General features: G+C 53.9%; 7 protein-coding genes across 7 annotated transcripts; 5 read left to right on the top strand and 2 right to left on the bottom strand.

The window, feature by feature from the left end:
• The first annotated feature begins 722 nt into the window (after positions 1-722).
• On the top strand, positions 723-3,399 carry HER10_EVM0011192 (uncharacterized protein). Its single transcript, XM_035480630.1, has 2 exons — positions 723-1,353; positions 1,408-3,399. Exons 1-2 carry the CDS (start codon positions 1,090-1,092, stop codon positions 3,082-3,084), a joined length of 1,941 nt encoding a protein of 646 aa, XP_035335354.1. The 5' UTR covers positions 723-1,089; the 3' UTR covers positions 3,085-3,399.
• Positions 3,400-5,325: 1,926 nt separating this feature from the next.
• HER10_EVM0009072 (EXS family protein) lies at positions 5,326-7,614 on the top strand. Its single transcript, XM_035478571.1, has 2 exons — positions 5,326-5,601; positions 5,652-7,614. The coding sequence occupies exons 1-2, from the start codon at positions 5,511-5,513 to the stop codon at positions 6,779-6,781; spliced, it is 1,221 nt and encodes a 406-aa protein (XP_035335210.1). The 5' UTR covers positions 5,326-5,510; the 3' UTR covers positions 6,782-7,614.
• On the bottom strand, positions 7,086-8,622 carry HER10_EVM0002423 (glycolipid 2-alpha-mannosyltransferase; the record flags this gene model as incomplete). The annotated part of the gene is made up of 3 exons (XM_035472135.1): positions 7,086-7,330; positions 7,588-8,030; positions 8,099-8,622. 3 exons carry the CDS (start codon positions 8,620-8,622, stop codon positions 7,086-7,088), a joined length of 1,212 nt encoding a protein of 403 aa, XP_035334718.1.
• Positions 8,623-11,510: 2,888 nt separating this feature from the next.
• HER10_EVM0011851 (uncharacterized protein) lies at positions 11,511-13,695 on the top strand. Its single transcript, XM_035481267.1, has one exon. It carries the CDS (start codon positions 11,710-11,712, stop codon positions 13,291-13,293), a length of 1,584 nt encoding a protein of 527 aa, XP_035335407.1. The 5' UTR covers positions 11,511-11,709; the 3' UTR covers positions 13,294-13,695.
• Positions 13,696-14,150: 455 nt separating this feature from the next.
• On the top strand, positions 14,151-18,229 carry HER10_EVM0011925 (NUDIX domain-containing protein; the record flags this gene model as incomplete). Its single annotated transcript, XM_035481335.1, has 4 exons — positions 14,151-15,223; positions 15,696-15,912; positions 15,991-16,695; positions 18,192-18,229. Exons 1-4 carry the CDS (start codon positions 14,795-14,797, stop codon positions 18,227-18,229), a joined length of 1,389 nt encoding a protein of 462 aa, XP_035335412.1. The 5' UTR covers positions 14,151-14,794.
• Positions 18,230-20,268: 2,039 nt separating this feature from the next.
• HER10_EVM0006470 (3-hydroxyanthranilate 3,4-dioxygenase) lies at positions 20,269-21,002 on the top strand (the record flags this gene model as incomplete). The annotated part of the gene is made up of 3 exons (XM_035476053.1): positions 20,269-20,300; positions 20,406-20,481; positions 20,568-21,002. The coding sequence occupies 3 exons, from the start codon at positions 20,269-20,271 to the stop codon at positions 21,000-21,002; spliced, it is 543 nt and encodes a 180-aa protein (XP_035335016.1).
• A 308-nt stretch (positions 21,003-21,310) lies between these two features.
• Positions 21,311-22,193, bottom strand: HER10_EVM0011809 (fumarylacetoacetate hydrolase; the record flags this gene model as incomplete). The annotated part of the gene is made up of 3 exons (XM_035481228.1): positions 21,311-21,738; positions 21,807-22,018; positions 22,108-22,193. 3 exons carry the CDS (start codon positions 22,191-22,193, stop codon positions 21,311-21,313), a joined length of 726 nt encoding a protein of 241 aa, XP_035335403.1.
• Between the last annotated feature and the right edge of the window lie 493 nt (positions 22,194-22,686).

Below are 22,686 nucleotides of genomic sequence, written 5' to 3'. Positions count from 1 at the left end.
TGCACCGAGTGAGTTTCTAGAGTTTCCATATCGTAGCGCGAGGTGACACCAACATTCATCTTTGAAAGACAATTTTACTTACTGCACGCCAGATTTAGCCAGGGCCTCCAGGTCCCAAAGCATGGTGATCATGTTGGGGATTCAAATTGGAGACACAGGGCCTCCAATGATATCTCGAGAGCTCACACTACCCAATTTTGGTTTCATCTCATGTGTGGCTCCAAACGGACCTGTAGCAGGAGGAACTCCTCGCCTCGAGATTCCTCAGCTCAGCTTACAGTAGTAGCTGCAGCTCAGATGTTTACCGCATATGAATGATGCGTTGCGGGTGAGATGAACGAGGCAAAAGGATATTCTGTTAGAAACCCAACTCGAGCTGCACGTTCCGCGGTACCTTGACACCTCGAGTGGTATTCACCATGCATGGTGCCTGCTTCGACTTACAGCTTCCTTGTTGGTAAAGCTCCGGTCCTCCTCGTACCTGAAAATGATTAGATAAGGAATGGGAAGTTGGCATCCCTACCATGTACTCTTCACACCGCCACAGGACGGAAAGATACCTTTGACCCGCTGCTTCCGGGATGGTCGCCGGGTCAGCGAGTTGATGATCCAAGAGCGGAGCAACGGCCTCACGTGATGTGGCTGGTGCCACCAAATTCTGCGCGGACCAATCCCTGCCCAATCCCAGCCCCGTCAATTTGCGTCCACCGGCACGGCGTCGAGAGAGAGAAGACCACCACACCTTGACTCCCCCCCCTCCTGCTCATTTCCTCCATCTCCCTCATCGCTGCACATCGCGCTCTTGCTACTATTGCTATCGCTGCAACTTACTCTTCAGCCTTTCGCGATCCTCACGACTTGCTTCATGTCACCGCGCCTCGTACTCCGCGCGTGTTAGACTTCGCCCCGACCGCTACATCCCCAACGCGACCCGATTCCCCATAACAACGCGTTTTCGTGTTTACGAGAGCTTCCGCAACCACCCCTCCAACACCGGCGCGCGTCGCTGCCTATATACCTCACGAGCAGTAGCTCTTGCTTCTTGCCTCTTGCATCAACACCCTCGCGTCACGAACCGTTGTCGCCGCCATGTTCTATTCGGAGACGCTTCTCCAGAAGAGCGGGCCGTTGGCCCGCGTTTGGCTGTCGGCCAACATTGAGCGCAAGCTTTCAAAGACGCACATTTTGCAGTCCAACCTGCCGGACAGTGTAGAGGCTATCATTACGCCTGGCCAGGCCCCGATGGCTCTTCGTTTAAGTGGCCAGTTGCTGCTAGGTGTTGTCAGAATCTACAATCGCAAAGCCCGTTATCTGCTCGAGGATTGCAATGAAGCTTCAATGAAGATCAAGATGGTGCGCTTCTTGCCTCCCGCTTGGATATTTGACGCGTTTTACTGACTTTTATAGGCCTTCCGCTCGAGTGACAATCACGATATGGCAGTCGCCAATCTCTACGTCAACAACCGCGAAGCGCTGCTGCTGCCTGACAAGATTACTCCACTAGACAACCTGGATCTCCCGCCGCCTCCTGATGCCGCTTGGCTTTTGTCGCAAATGGACGATGTCACAGCTACGCCAGTCGGTCGCAAGGGGCGTGTTAGCAACCGCGACATTAACCTTCAGGAGGATTTCAACAACAGCCAATTCCTCAACCAGGCGGACACCCTCGATGACGAACTGGAGCTTGCACCAATGGAAGATCTCGATCTTGAACTCGACTTTGGCATGGATATTGATGAGCGACCCACCCGCATGGATACGACTATCGAAATGGGAAGAGACGCGCCTCTGGCTCGCTCAGTCGAGGACGACATGTTCAGCGAGCTCGACATTATGCCGCGAGGCAAGGACCAGCCCGAACGTGAGCCTTCACTGGGACTGAACCTTGACTTTGGCGACGACACCGTCCGCATCGCTGACGAGGAGGGTGACATTCAAATGGGCGATGACGACTTCCAATTCCCTCTCGGCGATCAATCTGTCGTTCCCGGTCTTGCTGGCGGTCCTCTGGATATGCCGCGTGGTCGTATCTCCGAATCACCACTGTCAGAAATCGACCCGGAGTTCGCGAGAGAGGTTGAGGAGGAATACTCCCGTATCCAGCACACAGATCTCTATGAGCCAGATGAGGAGGAGGAGCACACAGTCATTCGTCATCCTCAACGAGCCAAGAAGAGGAAGGTTCTGTTGCCTGACGAGCAGACGATGCTTTCAAGCACTCACATCAAAGACCAACAAGCCAACCACGCCAACATCCTCAGAGCTCAATCGTTCTTGCCTAGAGATCCTTTCGTTCTGGCTCTAATGGAGATGCAAAAGAGTGGCGGCTTCGTCTCGAACATCATGCTAGACGGTCGCAGTGCCGGTTGGGCACCTGAGCTGAGAGGAATGCTCTCGCTCGAGGCTGTCAGCCGATCAAACGAGCTGAAGAGGAAGCGGGACAGCGGAATCGCTGATGTGGAGAGTGACAACGGCGCCACATCTAAGTCGCCTCGCCTGAATGTCGAAGAGGACGACGCGTTTGCTGTCGAGGATGCCGGGTTGGGCAACCAAAGCATCGCAGCAGATGGTACTATCCTTGAAATTCCTGCTGATGAGGAGGGTATTGCCTTCGGAGGAGACGACGACAACACCGGTCGACCTGTTTCGCGCGAAGGAAGCGCCATGCCCGACTTTGACGAGACAACAGCTCCTGTCGTTCACCCTCAGGACAGTGGTCCGGTTTCCATGGGTACCAAGCATGCTGTCCACGTACTAAGAGACATTTTTGGCCCCGACGCCGAGCACGACGCCGACAAGCGCAAGAAGACTGCCGTGGTCTTCCAGGACCTACTTCCCGAGGGGAGAACGACGAAGGCCGACGCCACCAAGATGTTTTTCGAATGTCTCGTTTTGGCCACGAAGGACGCGATCAAGGTTGAGCAGGGCGAGACTCTCGGCGCACCTATCAAAGTCCGCGCCAAGCGTGGTCTCTGGGGAGCCTGGGCTGAACGCGAAGCAGGCGGCGAGATTGCCGAGGAAGAGGAGCTCAACCAGCCCGAGCCCGCAGCAGTCAGCGCCCCGGCTGTTGCGGTGGAGGCATAGACGATCGCTGCTTGCTTTGGCGAAGACCACTCGATTAATGCATAGCTTTTGGAGGCTTGGCATGTAAAGTAACCGTTCTTTCTCTCTGTTGGACTACGTTTTGGGGTCGGTCCTGGAAATGGCACTCTGCCAAGTGGCGTTTGGAGTAAATTGGGAGGCTGGAGAGATACCAGATGCTGTTGCGGCCTGGGAGGGCGGGAAAAGCATGATTTGGGAACCCGAGCCGCATCTTCGTCGTTTGGAGTGGCTTTTCTACTGGCTTTTTTTTCCTGCTGGACTGCTAGTATAGCTTGTTTTTGATTGAGGCCATGACGGGCCTGTAAGGATACCTCAGTACCTAGTTAGCTGTTCTCATTGTCAATGAAGCTAGACATTTCAATCATTTAGATACCTCGAGTGAGCGATTGATAGACTGCAATGATATTTAAATGCAACAGTCTCTGTGCCACGCCTTCTACCCCTGAAACATACCTCACTACAGACTCGTGTAATCTAGGAAACAGCTATGCAGACTCTCCTCATCAGCGGCGCCACCATGTTGTGAACAAATGCTCGCTAGCATCGCAAAATTACAGACGGGCCAATGACTGTGATGATTGGTTCATGTTGGACAATTCGCATCTTTCGCATGTAGGGGGGATTGAAATTGCTCAGCGTTGATCACTTTGTGAACACTTGTTCCTGCAAGCTAGCAAATGAAGAATTCCTAGTTCTTCGTGCGAATACCCTCATTTGCATACTAGTCATGAGCATGGCGGTATCTGTACAGGCTCCTTAAGTCTATCATGATTCAAAATGTTTAGGCACGTCTTCAATAATGTATCAGTATCTTGGGAGGGGAAATAAATACGATTCGAATAGCATGAGCACGAGTGAATGAGCCATTTCATGCCACTTTCTACTGCATCCACTTCACTGGTTCTATCAAAGTCCGAAGATTCTTTACATTGCCAACCACCACTAGATCATCTTTATCTGCTCCTTGGAACTTGGTGATACGAACGTAGAACTTCATCGAAAATATTACCAACAGCAACTTCAGAATATAGCTTGGCAAGCAAGCTTACCTTGTTAGGGGGTGGGGGGAATGTATCCGCTGTACCACAGAACCACCTGGAGCGACTGGCTGAATTTGACACGCGAGGAGGACGATGTATTTCTGATGGAAGTAGGAAATGATGCTAAGCATCGGACTATCAATGGCTAACAATCAGTGTAGGAAACACTTCTTAGTGTAATGCTTCTCACCTACACCTCGAATCTGCAGTGTCAAGTTCGGAGTTAGGTACTACACCACCGGAAGCCGACTGGAGAAGGAAAAACACTGCGCCTTCAAAGGAAGTGCCCGTGGAAACCGTGACTTATACGGAACCATAGCTCACCGTCCAGGATTTGCTATTCCTATACAGCCTACATAGCCCGTACTGCATGGCGGTCATCGACAATGCCTTCCTCATCTACACCCGTGATGACTTCAGAACTGAAGCCAAGTGCGCCCTTATACCCTCAGATGTTATAGCTCTAATGTATGGCGTCTCCCAAGTCACTTTGTCGTTGACATGTCTGCTTAGTAGTCACGAAAGACCTCGTCTCCGCTGGTATCAAGTGGCATAGTCTTGAGCGTCGCCGCCCTAACATTCTTACTGCAAGGAACTGATTTTACTAGTCAAGTGAGAAGTTTCGGGCAATCTTAATCACACCGTGTATTTGCAATTAATGCTGGAGACATGACACTCGAATCCGAAAGCCCGCCAGGCCCGGCATCTAGGGTCCGACAGCGATGTGGAGTCCTCAATGCCGCCTTCGATTGAGGATTCGATCAGAATACCTATGTTTATGAGGGCCCCATTGCACGTCGCATGTAAAAGCCATGGGCCTATGGCTTCAAATTATCTGCTTACATGCTAGTAAGGGAAACCTCATTTGCCTCAGCTTTCGGCCCCGAGGTTACCTCTCGTCTTGCAAGGTTTTATCTTGGGTACAAAAGTGAAGTAACGCTTTTGAACTCTCCAGACATCCTCAAAACGATTAGGCAATGCTCATTTCGTGAGACTATGGTAATGCGCATGAGTTGGAATCACCATGAAAGCATCTCGACCCAGTCAGTTAGCTAAGAATTACCCCAGACGTCATTGCAGCGCAGTCTGTGGTACGTAAGGTCCCTTGAGGCACAGACCATCCGCCTGATTGATAACGATAAGACGTACAGGACAATTTACCTCCTGAACAGTACAGAGTACGGGACAAACTATCCTCTTTTCCAGGTCGATCTCGAAGCTTTAGATCCACGTCTTGAGCGACTCGGACTTTAATTCGTATGAATTTTCTTTGTATTCTCGTCACTCCTTTGCACTCGAATTTTGGCTCCAGAGAGTCCGCCTTTCCTTTTCTTCACTCGATGCCTCTTCCCCCTTCCACCAGCAACCATGGACGGTGATCCCAAGGTTGAGTCGCAGCTCGACTCGTTCAGCTTGACCTTCCCCCTACCCTATCGCATTGGGTTTATTATTGTTCTCGGTAGGTCGCGACTGCGCGCAGACTGAAATAACACGCTGACTATGGCATAGCCGTATGGGGCTGGGGTGTCAACCTCCACTACCTGCACAAAGTCAAGATCGATGTGCCCTCCCTGATTCGATATCCCTCGCGATCCTCTCCGACACAACCGGCGCATCACCTATCGACCTACCGCCTCGCGACCGTACTTTCGACGGTCTTTTTGCTCTCGATTTCGACTTTCTGGATCTTCTCCCGTCGAACCCCCGCCCTCGTAATTGAATATGACTGGTTACCGATGACCTACCTGGTCGCCCTTGCGGCCCTCTTCTTCGTCCCCATCCGCAACTTTTCGCAAGGTGGACGATCGCGGTTCCTCGCTACGCTGCGACGCGTGAGCATCGGAGGCATAGCAGAAGCAAAGGATGGGAAATTCGGAGATATCCTGCTCGCCGATGTATTGACGAGCTACTCCAAGATCCTGGGAGACCTCTACGTGGTCCTTTGCATGTTCTTCACGCCGTCTGGGTCTTCAACTGCGCGACCGGACAGAAACTGCGGCGGAACGGTGATAGTGCCGCTCATCATGGCAGTGCCATTCGCGATACGATTCAGGCAGTGCATCATCGAGTACTTTCGAGTCCGAAGAGCGCCTTACAAGGAGTCAGTGGGTTGGGGCGGACAGCATCTGGCCAACGCCACCAAATACGCCACGGCTTTCCCCGTTATCATCTTCAGCGCACTACAGCGAAGCGTTCCGGCTGATCAGCCAGCGCCTGGATTGAACAGAGCATGGCTGGTGGCAGTGCTGGTCAACTCCCTTTACTCGTGGTATTGGGATGTTGCCAAGGATTGGGACCTGACTCTATTCTCGTCGGCGCGTGAACGCAACAATCCGGAGCACCCGTTCGGGCTTCGCCGGCGGCTTATTTTCCAGCAGCCTGTTATCTACTACGCCGTGATCGGAATGGACTTGATGCTGCGGTGTACCTGGTCGCTCAAGCTGAACGCACACTTGGACAAGTTCACCGACTTTGAGAGTTCCATCTTCTTATTGCAGTCACTTGAGGTGTTCAGACGATGGGTATGGATTTTCTTTCGAATTGAAACAGAGTGGCTACGGAACAACACGTCGGGACTCGCGGTGGACGATATCTTGCTTGGGGACTACCAAGGCAAGTATGACTCTGATGAAGACTAGGAGCTGCGCCAGCCTCCTTGATGAGATAGAACTTGTAATGTACGTGTGTGACTATAGGTGCCTGGAGTTATTGGTCTAGACGGAAGCGGATCTGAACAAGATCTCGACCTGGGCTTAGATTTCTGTATCAACGAATCCTTCTTCTATGTACTCTAACAAAACATGGGTATACTTCTGTGTGTCTCTACCATCGCGCGACTATCCAAGCACTCCAAGTAACATCACAACGTCCAAGGAAACCATGGTCGCTGCGCAGTGTTCGGCTCCTTCAACTTATTGAGGCAGTATCCGTTGTGATTCCTCCTTACTTTGCCATCGCACTCACATCGACACCCAATTCCTCCATCAATTGGTGTTGAGTATGACGACACATTCCCAAGCGCCTGTGACTCAGGTAATTGCCCGTCTGGCGCATTGGCCGGGCATTGAAATAGTTCGTCGTGCCTATATCCAAAATCCTCAAAATGATGCACTTTGTCCGCGTCGAGAAGCATGCCGACGGCCAGTGAGTGTACAGCGGCGTCACCCCACTAAATGCAACGTAAAATCCTGGTTAGTGATCTGCTTCAGGCTGCCAAGGGTTCGGCCACAGGGGAGAGAACGTGGTTGGACGAGATGCGGCTCGGCAGGTCTTGGAAGAAGGAGCATCAAAGCTCACGGTGGAGAAGGAAGGCAGAAGCTTGGCTTTCTTGTCATTCCAATTCTCCAACGACATCCTTCAGCTTCTTCATCTCCGAGCCTTCTTTTCCAAGTCCGATTCTTTGCCCACCACAAAATACTGAATAAAAATACCGTTGGAAAACCACTTACCCTTTCAAAATAGAAACCTCCCGTATCATCGAGCGCCTTGAAGAAAGCCTGATACTGTTTTCCGCGGAAGAAGTCGAGATCCGCTATCTCGAAGTTGCTCCAATAGTGGCAGCCGCTCCAGGCGTCGCCAGATTGATCGCGGTGTGGCAGCAGGCTCATCAGCGGCCGCAGTGGATACGGAAGCCATGATGGTTCCATCATGGCCTTCCACAATGCCGAAGACGCCAGATCGAACGCCTCCTTGAACTCGGCCGTGTGTCGAAAGAGTGACGGCACCGTGTCCCATTCTTCCCATAAGGAGATTGTAAAGCCGTATACCTTCTTCCGCCGAGCCATCTCCACGAACGGATCGTAGGTAATCGAGCAGAGGAAATCGACATCGGGTTCCAGTCTCCAGTACCATTTGTACTTTTGCAAAGCTTCGAGCTGGTAGAAACTCCTGCAGGCATCAAAGTCAGTACGCGCCCCCAAGAAGCTTAAGCTGGACGTTAGGGGATTGTCACTGACCCTGAATAGAAACGGCACATATGGTGGTAACCTTCCTGGCCTGCATGCATGGTGCCCCGCGCCCCTTGCTCAACGATACTGCTCTTCGCGGCTGTTTGGTTGACCCACGCGGGAAATGTCCAGTCCTCCTGCGGAATCACTTCAAATGTTGCTCCTCCGCTCGCCGTACTGTTCAACACTTCGATAAAACGGTCGTCGAATGGCTCGTTGTTGAGGAAGACGATCGGGTAGTGGAACCACCGGTTGAAGTGCTTCTCAAGCGAGGCGACCGTATGGTTGGCTTCCTTGAGCTCCGAGTTCTTCGCCAACATCACCAAAACTCCATTCTCACGTTTGCCTGTCACATCTGGTTCGCGACAAGACGTGTAGAAGGGCTGATCTTGCTCGATGGTTGGCCGTGGCGCATTGAAGGTTCTGCAATGAAGTACCGACTCCATCGCACCGAACGCGAGAAGCAGCCAAAGCCAGCTGGGGAGTCGGAAACGCGACGGCCGTCGCCGCGGGCTCACATATCGGCGGATCATCGTAATGGGGGGCACGGCTACATGAGCCTATTTTCACAAACGCACCACGAGAAAGACAGACAAATGTAAGAGGAATGCAGAAAGAAAGTTTTGAGATGGAGCTCAGTAGGTTTTACTCCCAGCGAGTAGTTCGAGCAGCTGGGCTGAAGGAATAAGACATACGACTACGCTATTGACGAAACCGCCGTGCAACACGGAATGCCAGGCCACAACTTGCTACCTCCTACAGCATTGACCTCCAACAACACATACACGTGCTAATTATTCCTTGTTCGAGCTGGATCTAAAGAAGCCGACTGATAGAGCTGACGTACGCCAGAGACACGTAAAATCAGGTCCTGGGCTCGATTTTGGGCCGGCCCCTTCTAGACTGCCGGTGCTGTGAAGGGAGAGCAGCTTGGGGGGGACAACCCCTTGACTAGCTCTGCGATGGTCTGCACGCCATCGAGACACAAGATGGGACGGCATTGGCTCCCACTTGCCGGGACGGGCCAGTGCTTGACTTAGCGGCGGAATGTCAGCCCTTCGCACGAACTTGCATAAGGATCAAAGGCTTATGATGGGATCGAAAAAGGAGGTCGTGCTAGCATCATTTTGTTCCGATCCTCCTGCCATCCTTCTGAGCAGTGCGGGACGGCGGGCGGCTTGCAATGTTAGTCCAGGCATCAAAGTCCGACTTCCGACAATCCACCGTCTCTGGCCCGTTCTGGGTATACCGTACAAATGTTCTTTGGCTTAGGAAGACCTTCTCGTCTAGGTCTCTCACAAAGCCCGCTCTGGGGAGCTCTGAGCGACTAGCTAGGGATGGACCGATGTGGGTTAGGCTTGAGCACTTTGGAAATGCCCATCCAACTTCGTCTTTGCATAATTGGGACGAATTTGTGCTTGTGTTCAGCACTTCATTGATCAAGACTGATTTCTTAATTGGGAGCTCCGGGGTACGCCCCGCTGCTTGTCTTGCCATCCAGTGCGTCGTCGAGGAAAAGTTACCGGGCCGCGGCCCGTCACGAAGCACGTCCAGTCAGGGAGAATCGATGCGCCACTTCTCATGGCACCCGCCAAGTGATCTCGCCCCGAGCCTCAAAGACCTTTTCGTGAAAGATTCATTCTCGGAGCGCGGGACAGCGCTTGCACTGTCTCGTCACCGAGTTTGACTGAGACTTACAGACTGGTTGGCGACAGCCCGCAGACGACTTTACTCATGTGATGAAGACCCTCGAGGCCAGACACCAGACAGTCATATTTTTAACGTCGGAAATGGAATAAACTGGTTGAAAAGCTTCCAAACATAGAAAAGTCTATCTCTCTCCGGTCTTCCGGGTCCAGACCGGCACCGGAGATGGATTCCAAAGATAACGTCATACAGAGCAGCAGCGGCCCGCCCATGGTCTGCTGAACGAGGGGTCCGCAATATCTCGTTCCGTTTGCGGTTCCATGACGCGGAAACACCTACCAAATCAGAAGTTTTGTCAGGCCATGTGCCATTTCTTGTCCCGAATGCATTCAAGATCCAGCCCCTCAAACGGTTCTTCCATGTTTCAACGGCCAAGCTCTGGAGATCTTCCAATACCTACCTAACTTATATCAGCATGTACGGAGTGCAGAGGAGGGTTCAGTCAGGCTCATGGTGCTAGCCGAGAGACGATTATTCAATCCCTGTGTCTCAGAAGGCCAGCGGAAGATCTCCAAGATCGCCCTCGTCCCGGAAAAAGCGGCTCATCACTAACGAAGCCCCACGGGGTTATCTTGGCAGACCCATCTTCATTTGATTGCAAACTCCGGCGAGGTCGGCGGGGGAGGCCGGGATTCCTCTACCCATGCCGCCGATTGAGATCATCTAGCTCGAGCCATGGAGTCGGGTCAGAGGTTTGGAGAAGGCCTGCGGGCGCAACTTGCCTAGTTACCAACGTCGTCGATGCACTTTTGGGAATTCGATTGTACGGCATAATGATACTGCAGATTCGCTGGTGAAGAAGATAGGAGCGCTCAGCTTTCTGCTGTATTGCATGCCTCTCACAGCCATGCGATTTACCTCCACTCTAGACAGCACGGCTTGCCGGTTTCCAATATGGAGGCGCTTCTTCAGATTGAAGAGTAGCGTGTTTGTCGCCCAGCACGCGGCGCAACAGTTTTCTTGGCTTCTTTGTCCCTCTTGATGGCTCGCGGTTATAATGACTGAGTGTCTTTTGACGGTTGATGAAGCTAGTACTACCCGAGCCTTGGAATACCAGCCAAGCATCCATGGTGGGATCCTCCAATAACACCCTTGTTCTACGCTGTCAAAGTCGATTAAACTCATGATCCTACCGTCCCGCGTCTACTAATATGGAGCAAGTGGTTCATCAGGTGGGAAGCCAGGGGTGGCACAGGGAGCAGGATAACCACTGCGTCAGCCCTGTGATCCAACGACTTGCAAGGACATGATCGGGGGGAGTTCTTGATGCATCCCGACATCCTTTACCATGGGGCAACACGAACAAACAAGCAAACTGATTTAAGCAGGTAACGGGATAGGTGTGGCCACTGATTGAGTTCATTGGATGGCGTAAAGGTGGCTCAATATTGTTGGCAAACAACGTCCAGCATGGCAATATCCGATCTGGACGGCGGGCGGCTGGGGGGCTTTGTCTGCTTCGAATATAGATACAGTGATCCGGGCCCCTCGAGAACAAACTCTTTTCAAATCTGGCTCTCGCCCAAATCATTTCATGGGGAAGAGCACGTTTCTAGAGATTGCGGATTTTTTGGACTGGAACCGAAGCGGCCTTACCTGACGGAGGCTGATTGATACTGCTTGGCCTGCACTTTGCATAGAAGCCTCCTTTGTCGACAGAGTCATTCCCTCGAAGCTAGCCATTCCCGATTCAGTCAACAAGTCCGACAAAGAACTTCGAGTTCACTTCTAGAAAATCGTCTGGCCGCATCCGATCAAAGTGTCTCGGTCATCAGCTTTGTCATTTGAACCGGTGGCTACCAGTGGCATGGGACATATTGCGCCAGAATCCCGGATTTCGTCCTAGGCGACACTTTCCTGCTTCGTTTTCCCTCTTACCACACCACATCGACGAAACCCGCCGCTTTTTCAAGATGTCCACCATCATGGAGCCTCGAATTATTCCCAGCCAGCTTCCGCCTGGTTTGGAGATTGCAATACCGCCGGGAGGCGAGCTGCCTCCTCAGCAGCCGAGAGGCACTTACGACAAGAAACCTCTCCCGCCGCTGCCTCCTCTCCGCCCAGGATTTTATCGCCAAGTTTCGGCCTTTTCTGTCATGTCGGCCATGTCAGTTACTTCAGCTATATCCATCGAAACAAAATCGACTACAAGGAATTCCTCGAGGTCGCGAAGTCGTGCCAGGACGACGCCATCACCGTCCCCTTCGAGATTGGAACCTACCGAGGGATCCGAGACAATCGAGAGACTGGAGAATGAGATCAGCACAATCTTGATTCAGCATAGCCCGACTCCCTTATCACCTGTATCACCAAGATCAGAACACAGGAGTTGCTCGCCTCAGAGTCGTCGACCCGAACCAGAAATCAGAAAATTGGCTGTCCGGCGTCTCTCTACACCAATTACAAGCCCGTGTACTCTTCATCGATCATCGGCAAAGATCAAACAAATCACTGGGCTGGATGTTGACTTTAGTGGCTTCACTCCAACGCCCCCCCGGCCACCTCGTTCACCGTTGGTCTCGGAAACGCTGATGCCAGCTACACCCGACAAGTCCAGCAGTGTTCACAGCACAGAGAAGCCTAGTTCGGAGAAGCCGGCATCGACTTCGGAGCCAGCCCGAACTTTGAGCTTGATCGACGACTACGACGACGACTCGGAACCTGATAGCAGTGAATGGGACTTTAGTCCCAGTTCACGGAGGAACCACCCGTCGTGGATACCTGCATCTCCGGTGCCGCCTCGGGTAGAGATATTGGACTTTGACGAAGCGAGCCCGCGACGTCGGGACTCTGAGATTGGATGCCTGAGATCGCCTGGTATGCACCACTTCGAGACGCTTCCCGCACGGCGAAATAACCATATGGAAGTCAGTTACGTGGGGGCCAAGGACCTCTACCACGCGACGGCGACATCGATTGCGAACTCGGCGAAGAAGACTGCGGGATCTTCCCGAGACAGCATGGAGTCAGGGCGGAGTTCTATTCGGCCGCCAAAGAATAGGCTGAGTTTCGCGGCCAAGGTGCTTCAGTCTGGTAGGAAGCGGCCACCCACGGGTATCAACACGACCCCTCAGTCACCGTCATCACTGGGCCCTGGGACGGGCTCTACCGTGGGAAAGCAGTCTTTGAGGTCGCTTCACCCGGATATGCACGCACACTCGATGGACGACGACCGTCTACGGGTCAAATACTCGGACGCCCTTTCTCGCGTATTCCGATGGAGCGGCGAGCACAGGAGGGTGGTTTCAGAGGGCACGACAGGAACCGACTTACCGCCGACGTCAGAACCTCGCAGCACCACAACTACGCCGGTGCCCGACTCACCTACACAAGCTGGACCCGGACTGAAGAGGATGAGCAGCCGGCGTTCAATGCAGGGCCTGGCGGCTCAATTCAAGAGGACAGCGAACTCGATGGTTCTGACTAAGGATGAACGGCGGAGGGAAAATCTACGGCAGAGCATCCGGGTGATACCGGAGGGTAGCACGCTCGAGTAGTGTAAGCCGGGCACTATGGGACGGCGCCGGCGTGGCGTTTCGGGGCGCGGACTGCCCGCGTTGCTTAGGACGCTGGGTAAGGTACCTTGGGATGCGAACCATCTGGTCCGCGTCAAGGGAGGGAACAGCTGGCTTGGGCCAGAAGACTTGGGATGGTGTCATGTCTCGGCGTTTGTGTGTTTAGCGTTGCTTGTTTGTCATGGGAGGGGGGTGTCTAGACTGCTCGCTGGTCTGTCTGCCTCTTCCTTGTCCTTTCTGAAAAGCGAAGAAGCGTTTGTCATTGTTTGGGCAGTGTGCGTGTTACGTCTCTGTCAATCCATGAAACCTGGCAAAAGTCCAGATGACTACTTTACCTTTAGATAGACATTCCTACCAAGAACAATCTATAGGGAGTGAAAGAAGATAATCTCTACTTTCTACAATATGCAGACGAATCCGGTGGATGCAAAGCCAAAGTCTGAATGCGCCCGAAGCTATGTGACGTGAACAGCTCCCCCTCCTGTAATAAAGTAATCGATAAGTAATAGCGGGAAAGAGTCCCGCATTCCCATGTAAGACGTCAACCCGGACCAATGACAAGTTTGGGTTATGGCAAGCTCCGTGGGACCTCCGTGTTCGCCGGGCCGCGGGCTGCCGAGCTTCAGGTGAGAGACCCGCCGAGACGTACCTTGGAGTCATAAGGTACCCGGTGACATGCTTTACCTAGGTACGGTACCTTATGGTTGTAACCTGCTTCCCACGGAAACAAGATGCCTTAGCTTGCCGACCCAATGAGATTTGACCATAAGTAAGCCTTCAGGGCAGAAGTGATACCTCAGAATGAGATCTCGGAAGGATGTCTCATTTGACTGCTGTCCCTAGGCACTTGCTGTTGACTCATTCCGTACTTCCATACTGCCCCGGCTACTTGGCTCTTCGGGATATCTTAACTAACCCCACCCCCGCAATTCGGCTCGGCGCTTTTTCCAACAACTTTCCCCAAGACACACGCTCGCACAAGGTGACTGACTGTTCTGGGCCCTCGGTTTCCTCCTCCTTTTCTCCAACTCCAACCACAATACATACTCCATACACACTCTGAAAGACCTTACCTTAGGTTGCCTTGGATAAGCACACAGCAACTCCGTCATTCACCCTCCTCCAACCACGTCTCACGTCCGTGACCTTCTAGGCAAGAACACGCGCAGCCGCCCCCCTCCTCTTCCTCCACCACCCTTGACTCTCCCCGCGCACGACCGCTGAACGCTTGAACGCCGCATTCTTCCTGGACCTCGCTTCCTCGTGTCGGCCATCCTTCGTCCGGACCTCTAACCGGAGCTCCCGTTCACACTCAATCACACGCCCACGCTTACCTACTCCTCATAACAACCCCCTTCCATCCTCATCTCATTCGATCCATAGGTGCGCAGATAGAGTTGCAAACCTGCACCTCTTCCTCCCCCTCATCCTCCTCTCCTCTTCTTCCCTCCCCCACCCCCCATCGGATAGATAAGACCGAGAAATGAGCCAAGCGGCCGCGACGGACCCCTCGCCGGCCCCAACCTCCCCTCCGTCCCTCTCCGAAGACGCTGCAGCAACCACGGGAACCAACACCAGTAATACTGCGTCTTCCACTACGACTACGACTACAACGACCACCAGCAGCACCGCGACGGCGTCGCCAGCCCTGCAGCACCAGCAGCAGCTAGACGAGGCCACGCCACCGACGGATCAGGAGGTCCACGAGATCAAGACCTCGCTCGCCGCTGCCGCTGCCGCCAAGGATCCGGCCGCCACCACTACTGCTGCTACTAACGAGACGAACGACAACAACGACACCGACGACAACGGTAACCCCAACCCAGAGGGTATCCTCATCCTCGACGATCACGAAGAGGTTACGAGCTACTGGGATGCTGGAGCCATGGCTCCCCTCAACTCAGTATCTGCGGTTAGTTACCTTCTTGATTCTCTTCGCTCCGTCTGCTTCCTGCTTCCCCATGAACTCCCCCTTAGATGTCCATGTAGATTGGAGTTGGGGTCGATGCGACCTAGATGCAGCGTTGCAGTCACCCCGATCTCGCTTTTTTGCATGTGTTCCTCAACCTATCACCATTCATGTATTATATCTCCCCAAAGTGAAGCTATATTCTCACGCCCTGTTACCCCCCTCCTGCTCTATCTTGCTGCCCATCATCATGTCGCCGCATATCAAGCGCTGTATCACCCCGTGAACTCATGACTTGATGCCCTCTTGGCCCTTCCTCTCCTTCCTCTCGCGTCCGCTCCCTCGCACGCCGTCTCTTGCCCATCTTCGCTGTTCTGTCTTTCCTTTCCTTTTGTTGTATCTTATCGTTTCAGTACATGAAGCACCTCTGCCGGCCATGTATCTCTGCGCAAACAGGATGCTAATGCGCTCCAAGGCGGCCATCGCCCGCCTGAGACGATATGTACCGCCCGCATTCCCGCTCTGGGACAGACTCCCCGTAAGCCGCCGAGCGGCCGTTTTGATTCTCCTCTACGCCGACCGCAGAGGCGACCTGCGCGTCGTCATCACGATGCGCGCGGCCAGCCTGCGCAGTTTCTCCGGGCACGCTGCCTTCCCGGGAGGCAAGGCGGATACACTGCAAGAAACACCGTGTAAGTCGTGATACCAACGGGGTCCACCGCCCACGCTGTCAACAAGTGTATAGGCCGTGTAGTTAACCACCGCAACAGACGAAATCGCAAGGAGAGAAGCGTGGGAGGAAATCGGCCTGCCCATGGACGACGCCCGCATCCCGAAACCCTTCAAGATCGAACCCCTCTGCTACCTCCCCTACAACCTCGCCCGCACGGAACTCGTCGTCCGCCCCTGCGTCGCCTTCCTCCATGCCGACGAGGACCCGGACGAAGACGACCCGAGCCCCCTCGTCGAGGAGCGCATGATCCCGCGCCTGGACGCCAAAGAGGTCGCCGCCGTCTTCTCCGCGCCCTTTCAGAACTTTCTCCGGTCCAAGGACGCCGACCTCCCGTCCTCGTCATCGAAAGTCCTCCCGCCGGGCCACTGGTACGACGGCAGCTGGATCCAGTGGAAAGAACACCCCTGGCGCGTACACAACTTCTACGTCCCCGTCGACGACCAGCGCGTCACGACGCCGGGAAATACTATGGAGGTGGATCACCCGCAGAGCAACCTCGCCGAGAAGTTGGAAGAGGAGAAGGATAAAGAGGGTGGCGGGCGGTTCAAAGTGTGGGGCCTGACGGCGCATATGCTCGTCGACTGCGCGCGCATCGCGTACGGGAAAAATCCCGAGTTTGAGTGCAACGGGCACTTTGGCGACGAGGAGATTATTCTGCAGGCGGAGAGGGAGGGGAGCTTGGTGGAGAAGAAGAGGAAGAGGGATGAGACGACGACGAATTCGACGAGTACGACTGCGGAGGGTGGGAGGGGGGAGAAGGCGGAGCCTGCGAAGATGTGACGTACGTAGTCCGTTGTGTTGTTGGGGCGGGATAGAGAGTCAGGATCTGGGGGTGTTTATATGCATCGCCCGCCTTCAATATGTAGAAATCACATATATAGAGTCTGCAGCCGCAGTTAGAGCAACCGCAGCCGCCACGATGAATGAATATTTGCTTGAGCACATCATATGTATTCCGAGTCCTGTCCCCCATATTAAAAGGGGGGGGGGGTCTCTTTGTGTTGCTAGACTCAACCGCCGCCGCCTGTCTTCGGCCTATAGGGAGTCGGAAGCTAATGCTATAAAAATCAAAACAGATCGATGAACGCCCCTCCACCGTTGATATTCCAAAAGAACCTATTGTGCAAGGGGAAAATACAAAAGCATGTCTATGGTTTGTCGAGGCCGCCCGGGACCTTGTGCGAAAGTAAGGGGAATCCGATCAATGGCATGCGTTATCCTTGGTCGAGGAGGTTGAGCTTCCGAAGGCGGCGTATCCCACAAACGCACCGATGGCGACGGCGACCATGACCCAGCCGTTGTATGTCATGAAAACGAGCCTGTTTCTCGTCAGCCGCTTCTTCCTTGCATCGTGCCGAATTTCCTTCTTCTCTCTAACTTGCGCATCTTCCAAACTCGCCTCTTTCCTCCATCGAGAAAAAAAGCCAGCTGCATCCAAAATGGCACGCAAAACTGGGAAAAGGGGAAAAGGGTTCAAAACTCACATGAGCATAAAGGCGTAAAAGTTCTGGGCGGCGTAGAGGGCGGCCTTGACGAGGTGTGCGCTCCTGCTGGCCTCTGCCTGTTCGCGTCCTGTCCATAGGAAGGGGGTTGTCTCAGTAACGGTTCCAGCGACGCCTCGAAAGACACAAGACTTCTTAGCTCATTTGTGTTCGGTATCACGTTTGATGCAAAGGGGAGTGAGGGGATGTATGCGCTCGCCCGAGGTCCACCTCTACGTCGTTCGGAAAGAGGGGCGCTAGGTTGGGGAGCGCAGCTTTCAAGGTAATGTGTATGTGGAAGATGGGAAGCATGTGGGCGTAGGATCATGGGCGAAAGGTAGTTTGTTTGGTATACAGAGGATGTGTGTGATACAGGTTTATGTATATGTATGTGTGGTGGCGACTGCCGGGAGGAGAGAGGGTGCTTACTCGGGAGCGAGTCGACGCGCTTGTTCACAGAGTTCTCGTAACGACGGGATGCGGCGCGGAGGGCTTCGTAGCCTGCGGCGAGTGCGACGACGAGGAGGAGCGAGATGACGAGGCCGCTGGTGGAGCGGACGTGCCATTGGCGGAAGACGATGCAGAGGTTCTTGGTGTCCCAGGTGAAAAGCATCTAGAAGAGAACGCGGGTTAGCTTTGAGCTGTGCTTTCATCTTGACATTGAGCTCCGAGGAGCGAATTGCGGAGAGGAGCTCTACGGCCGGCTCGTGGAGAACTGAGGGGCCGCCGCGAGGGGATTCCGCGATAGTTCGAAGAGGAAGTTGTAGAGGGAGCACATGGCATGCGCAGGTATGACGGGATATGTGAAGAAACGTACGTTCATACTGCACCGGTCGCCCATGCCGCCTCCCATTCCATGGCCTCCCATGTCGCCGTGGTCCATGGCGGAGTGGTCCATCTTTGAGTGATCCATGTGCGCGTGGTCCATACTGATCGGTATTTGGGGTGGTTCTCGAGGGAAGGCTTGGTTATCGAAAGCTCGTTGTAGGATTTTCTAGCAGGTAAATTGGGATATTGCGTGCTTCGTTCGGTACGGTTTCGAGATGGGTGATGTGTTGTTGAAAAGGAGAGGTTGCGTCTGCCCAGTGCGTGGTCGGTCGGTCGGTCAGTCACCTCAGTGAGATATGCGGGACCGGGGGTATGTCGGTTCCAGAATGGATAACGGTAAGGGTACGGGTTTCGCGGGGGTGGTACCGTGGTGGTAGGGGTTCCGATGGTGTCCAGCGATCTTGTATCTGTACGGAGCGGGAGCTAGCAACGATTCGGTTGATGACTGCCGGGAAAGAGAAAACGGTGGAAAATTGCTGAAGAGTGGAAAAATATGTTATCGTTTATTGCAAAGTAATGTTTTACCGGAGAATATGTACAAGCTATCCTGCACGTTCACGACTAAGGCTGAAGAAGGGGTGGCGGCCCGTGGCTTTTGGGGATGAGATGGAAACTCGCTCAAATGTGCGCAGGTTCCCAGCCTCTGAGACGGGGTGTTCCCTTCTTGCGCTGCCTCTCCATCTACCTTACCAGCCAACACTTTACCTTCCAGAACCTTTAGCACGCTTGCCGCTGCTGTGTCGGTGTAGGGAAGTGGTCAGTAGCAGGCTGTCTGTGTACGAGCATAACAAAGAATACTTTAGCGAAAACTAAATCAAACGGGGGAAGCTGACGTGCTGGGGCTAAGGCGGAATAGCTTGTCCTCGTGAGACTCGAGGGGGGGCTTTTGAGAGAGACGTGAAGAGGCGGGATGCTGGCTGGGTAAGGCCTGTAAGAGACCGTCGCGGCGGCTAAGGCGTTGACTCGTCTGAAATGTCTCTTGTATTCTTCTTGCCGTCCTGCACACGCCCGAAACTCTACTGCGTAGAATGCTGCTTAAGTAGGCAGGGGCTAGAGCATGCAGGTTTGTAGGATGGTGATGCCCTGCACTGATGCTGTGAGACTCAGACGCCGTCTTCCTGGAGGCGGATTGTAAGATCGACAATCCGTGAGGCGGGTAAGTGGGCGCTGGACGAGACGGGTAGGGCGGGGCGGGTGGTCCCCTCCTTCCCCCATCACACTCTCAGACGTGCCAGGCCGGGCGTCACATGGGACCGGCCAGGTGGCTTACCAGTGACATTCTACTTGTAATGTTCTCTCTCGTTGGAAATCGTACCTGGGGTTACACAATGGAGCCTCGAAGCCTGGGACGTGTTGGTATGGCGGGGTTATTTCTAGTGAGAGGGGTCGCGGTCATTGTCGCCGCTCGCTCTCGGTTGCCCGGAGTCTTCAGTCTACCTATGACCTACCTAATACTCAGCTACTCTACGTACGGATACTATTACCAACTGCCAATCTATGGCTGACTGTGCCGGTGAACCAGCATCCCAAAGCTCGTGAAGGACTAACCATATGGAGTGATTCCGACCTTTAACATGTGGCTGTCAGCGATGAGAATATGTTGATATCCATTTCACATCTCTCTGTAACTGTATGGAGGTTTCCTCCAACACCTTCATAGATTGTCGCACTTTACCTTACCCGCCGCTGTGGGCGGCCCGCAACTCTCTCCAGTGGCTCCGCCGGGCTCGTCCGGAATGAGAGCTCTGGCGGCTGATAAATGCAGCCTCATCATTGAGTTGTAGTAGTCATCCAAAGCCTAAATATCTCATTCGCCACGGAAGTGAAGGAGGGGAGGGTATCAACTTATCTCGACCTTCTCATAGCCTCACCACCCGATTTCATCTTCATCTTCAACTTCGGCAACCCACAATTGTTGAATCATTGACGACGGAGTTTTACAAAGAAGAGTTTTCATTAAAACGCGAAACAAGCTCAAGTGACTCACGACACGACAAGCAGCCATCATGCTTGGACCCCCAGTCAACCTGCCCAAGTGGTGAGTTCCAACTCAACCTATGCCACCTAGCTCTGTTTAGCATGCGATTGTGAGGCTATTCGCAATGGGGCTCAATTGATGTTAACGTCTCTCTCACGCACTCAGGCTAGAGGAGAACTCCCACCTCCTCAAACCCCCAATCAACAACTACTGCGTCTACAATGAGGACTTCACAGTCATGGTAAGCACAACAACTCAAAACTCATCCCCTTGACCCCTCGCCCCCGCCCCCACCATCTTCATCATCACTCTGACGCCGAGCCTTAGATCGTCGGCGGCCCCAACGCCCGAACAGACTACCACATCAACCAGACGCCCGAGTGGTTCTACCAGTACAAGGGCGCAATGATGCTCAAGGTCGTCGACGAGGGCGTCTTCAAGGACGTCATCATCCGCGAGGGCGACATGTTCCTGCTCCCCGGCAACACCCCGCACAACCCCGTCCGCTTCGCCGACACGGTCGGCGTCGTGCTCGAGCAGCGACGACCGGAAGGCTCCATCGATCGCATGCGCTGGTACTGCGAGTCCTGCCGCGAGGTCGTACACGAGGCGGCTTTCCACTGCACCGACCTCGGCACGCAGATCAAGGCTGCTGTTGAGGCGTTCAAGGCTGACGACGGGGCGAGGACGTGTAAGAAGTGTGGGGTTGTTGCTGAGGCGGCGCCGAAGCCTGGGTCAATCAAGGATCCTAACTTGGAGTGAAGTGACCTGCGCTACCTTTCGATGAGTGGATGAGCGGGTGAGAGAGAGCTGTTTCGTCTCTGAGGTCAGATTTGTGATCTTTAAGGTTTGGGTATTTGTTGTAGGCGAAGGCGAGCAGACGGTCTATATGATTTAAAAGTACATGCGATCATGATGATCTAGATGATCCAGATGGGGATTTTCGCACCTCGGGCCCCTTTTTATGTGAGACCCTACATGACTTTTCCGTGAAACATTGCAGATAAATCGCTCAAACCCTCCCCCTTCTCTCGATAGGCCACTTCCCTGTTTTCATCATAAACCAACACTTACGTCTCAGCAAACTCGTACGAGCTAGGAGACTCTTCAACGGCAACCTCAATCTTGGCCTCGGCCAGCTCCTTGCCGCCGACACGGAGACCGGCGCGGATCACGTCACCGGGCACGGCCGGGCCGACGCCGGCGGGGGTTCCGGTCAAGACGATGTCGCCGGCCTCGAGAGTCATGACCTTGGAGATGTCGCTGAGGATGCGGGGGATCTGGAAGAGCATGAGGTTGGTGGAGCCTTCCTGCTTGACGACGTCGTTGACCTTGAGGAAGAGCTCAATGTCGTGGGGGTCGGGGATGGCGGATTTCTTGATGATGTCGCTCATGGGCAGGAACGTGTCGAAGCCCTTAGCGATGGACCAGGGGAGACCCTTCTTCTTGGCCTCGTTTTGGTTGTTACGTGCCGTCATGTCGATGGCGAGGGCGTAGGCTGTCTTGGGTGTCAGTAGGTGTGAGAGCAAGAAGGGGGATGATGTCCCCCGAGTAAGTGAGACGAACCCTCAATGGCGTCGATGGCGCCTTTGTGGTCATCGGCCTTGAGATCCTTGACCTGCTTGCCGAGGATGAGAGCGAGCTCGACCTCATAGTGCATGTCGACGCCCTTGGGTCTCAGCACTGGGCCCGCTCCAGGAAGGAGGATAGAGGAGGTGGGCTTAAGAAAGAAGAAGGGCTGCTTGGGGCGAGTGTTGTTGAGCTCCTTGACGTGATCACTATGAATTGGTTGTTAGCCCTCTCTTCTCCTTTCTGTGCCCGCATCTCATGTTTGTGAGAGTCAAGAGGCTGTTGACGAATCACTCACGCGTAGTTGCGGCCAATGCACATGACCTTACCGGCCCTCTTCAATGAGGCGGCGGTAGCCATTGAGCGTCTGAAAACCATGGACATCTTGGCGGTTGTGATTTGCGTCTCCTCGAGTTACAGATTCTTGCAAGATTTGAGGTCTGTTGATTTATGAGAAGGCGTGAGGTTGATAACGAGCTTCGGAAAGGATGCCGAAGCGATGCCGGAGCCAGTGTCGGATTCTCCGAATAACCGGGGAACGCAGGCCTGGGAGGCTCGAGGATGCTTAGTCAGATTTTGCACTGGTTGGAAAGTTGGGTGCGTCGGGAGACCTGCCGGCACTAGGCACGGAGGCTTGCCAATCTGGTCCAGGCGATTCGGAGGACGGATGCGTCAATCGGCGGCAACCATTGAAGCTTGCATACCTATGAGAAGGGCCTGTGCAGAAAGCAGTCCAATGCAGGCGAGATCTGGCAGTCTGCCACTCTGGGAACTGACTGGATTGGATTGAAGCTGGCCTCGATTGGACGGGATCGACTTGAAGCTTCGGGGGAGACACTTCCCGCCCAACCGGTCGGGGAGAGCAGGCGACAGATGT

The sequence above is a fragment of the Colletotrichum scovillei genome (genome assembly GCF_011075155.1).
Source record: "Colletotrichum scovillei strain TJNH1 chromosome Unknown Contig00004, whole genome shotgun sequence".
In the NCBI taxonomy this organism is placed as follows: Eukaryota; Fungi; Ascomycota; class Sordariomycetes; order Glomerellales; family Glomerellaceae; genus Colletotrichum; species Colletotrichum scovillei.
Note: the sequence above shows the minus strand (reverse complement) of the source record. Positions and strands in the feature narration are given on the sequence as shown.

Excerpts from the sequence above, each read along its gene's own strand:
- HER10_EVM0009072 (XM_035478571.1), top strand. The coding sequence starts at position 5,511 with ATGGACGGTGATCCCAAGGTTGAGTCGCAGCTCGACTCGTTCAGCTTG. Across the intron at positions 5,602-5,651 it reads TGGGTTTATTATTGTTCTCG|CCGTATGGGGCTGGGGTGTC; the intron begins GTAGGTCGCGAC and ends ACTATGGCATAG.
- HER10_EVM0011192 (XM_035480630.1), top strand. The coding sequence starts at position 1,090 with ATGTTCTATTCGGAGACGCTTCTCCAGAAGAGCGGGCCGTTGGCCCGC. Across the intron at positions 1,354-1,407 it reads CTTCAATGAAGATCAAGATG|GCCTTCCGCTCGAGTGACAA; the intron begins GTGCGCTTCTTG and ends TGACTTTTATAG.
- HER10_EVM0011851 (XM_035481267.1), top strand. The coding sequence starts at position 11,710 with ATGTCCACCATCATGGAGCCTCGAATTATTCCCAGCCAGCTTCCGCCT.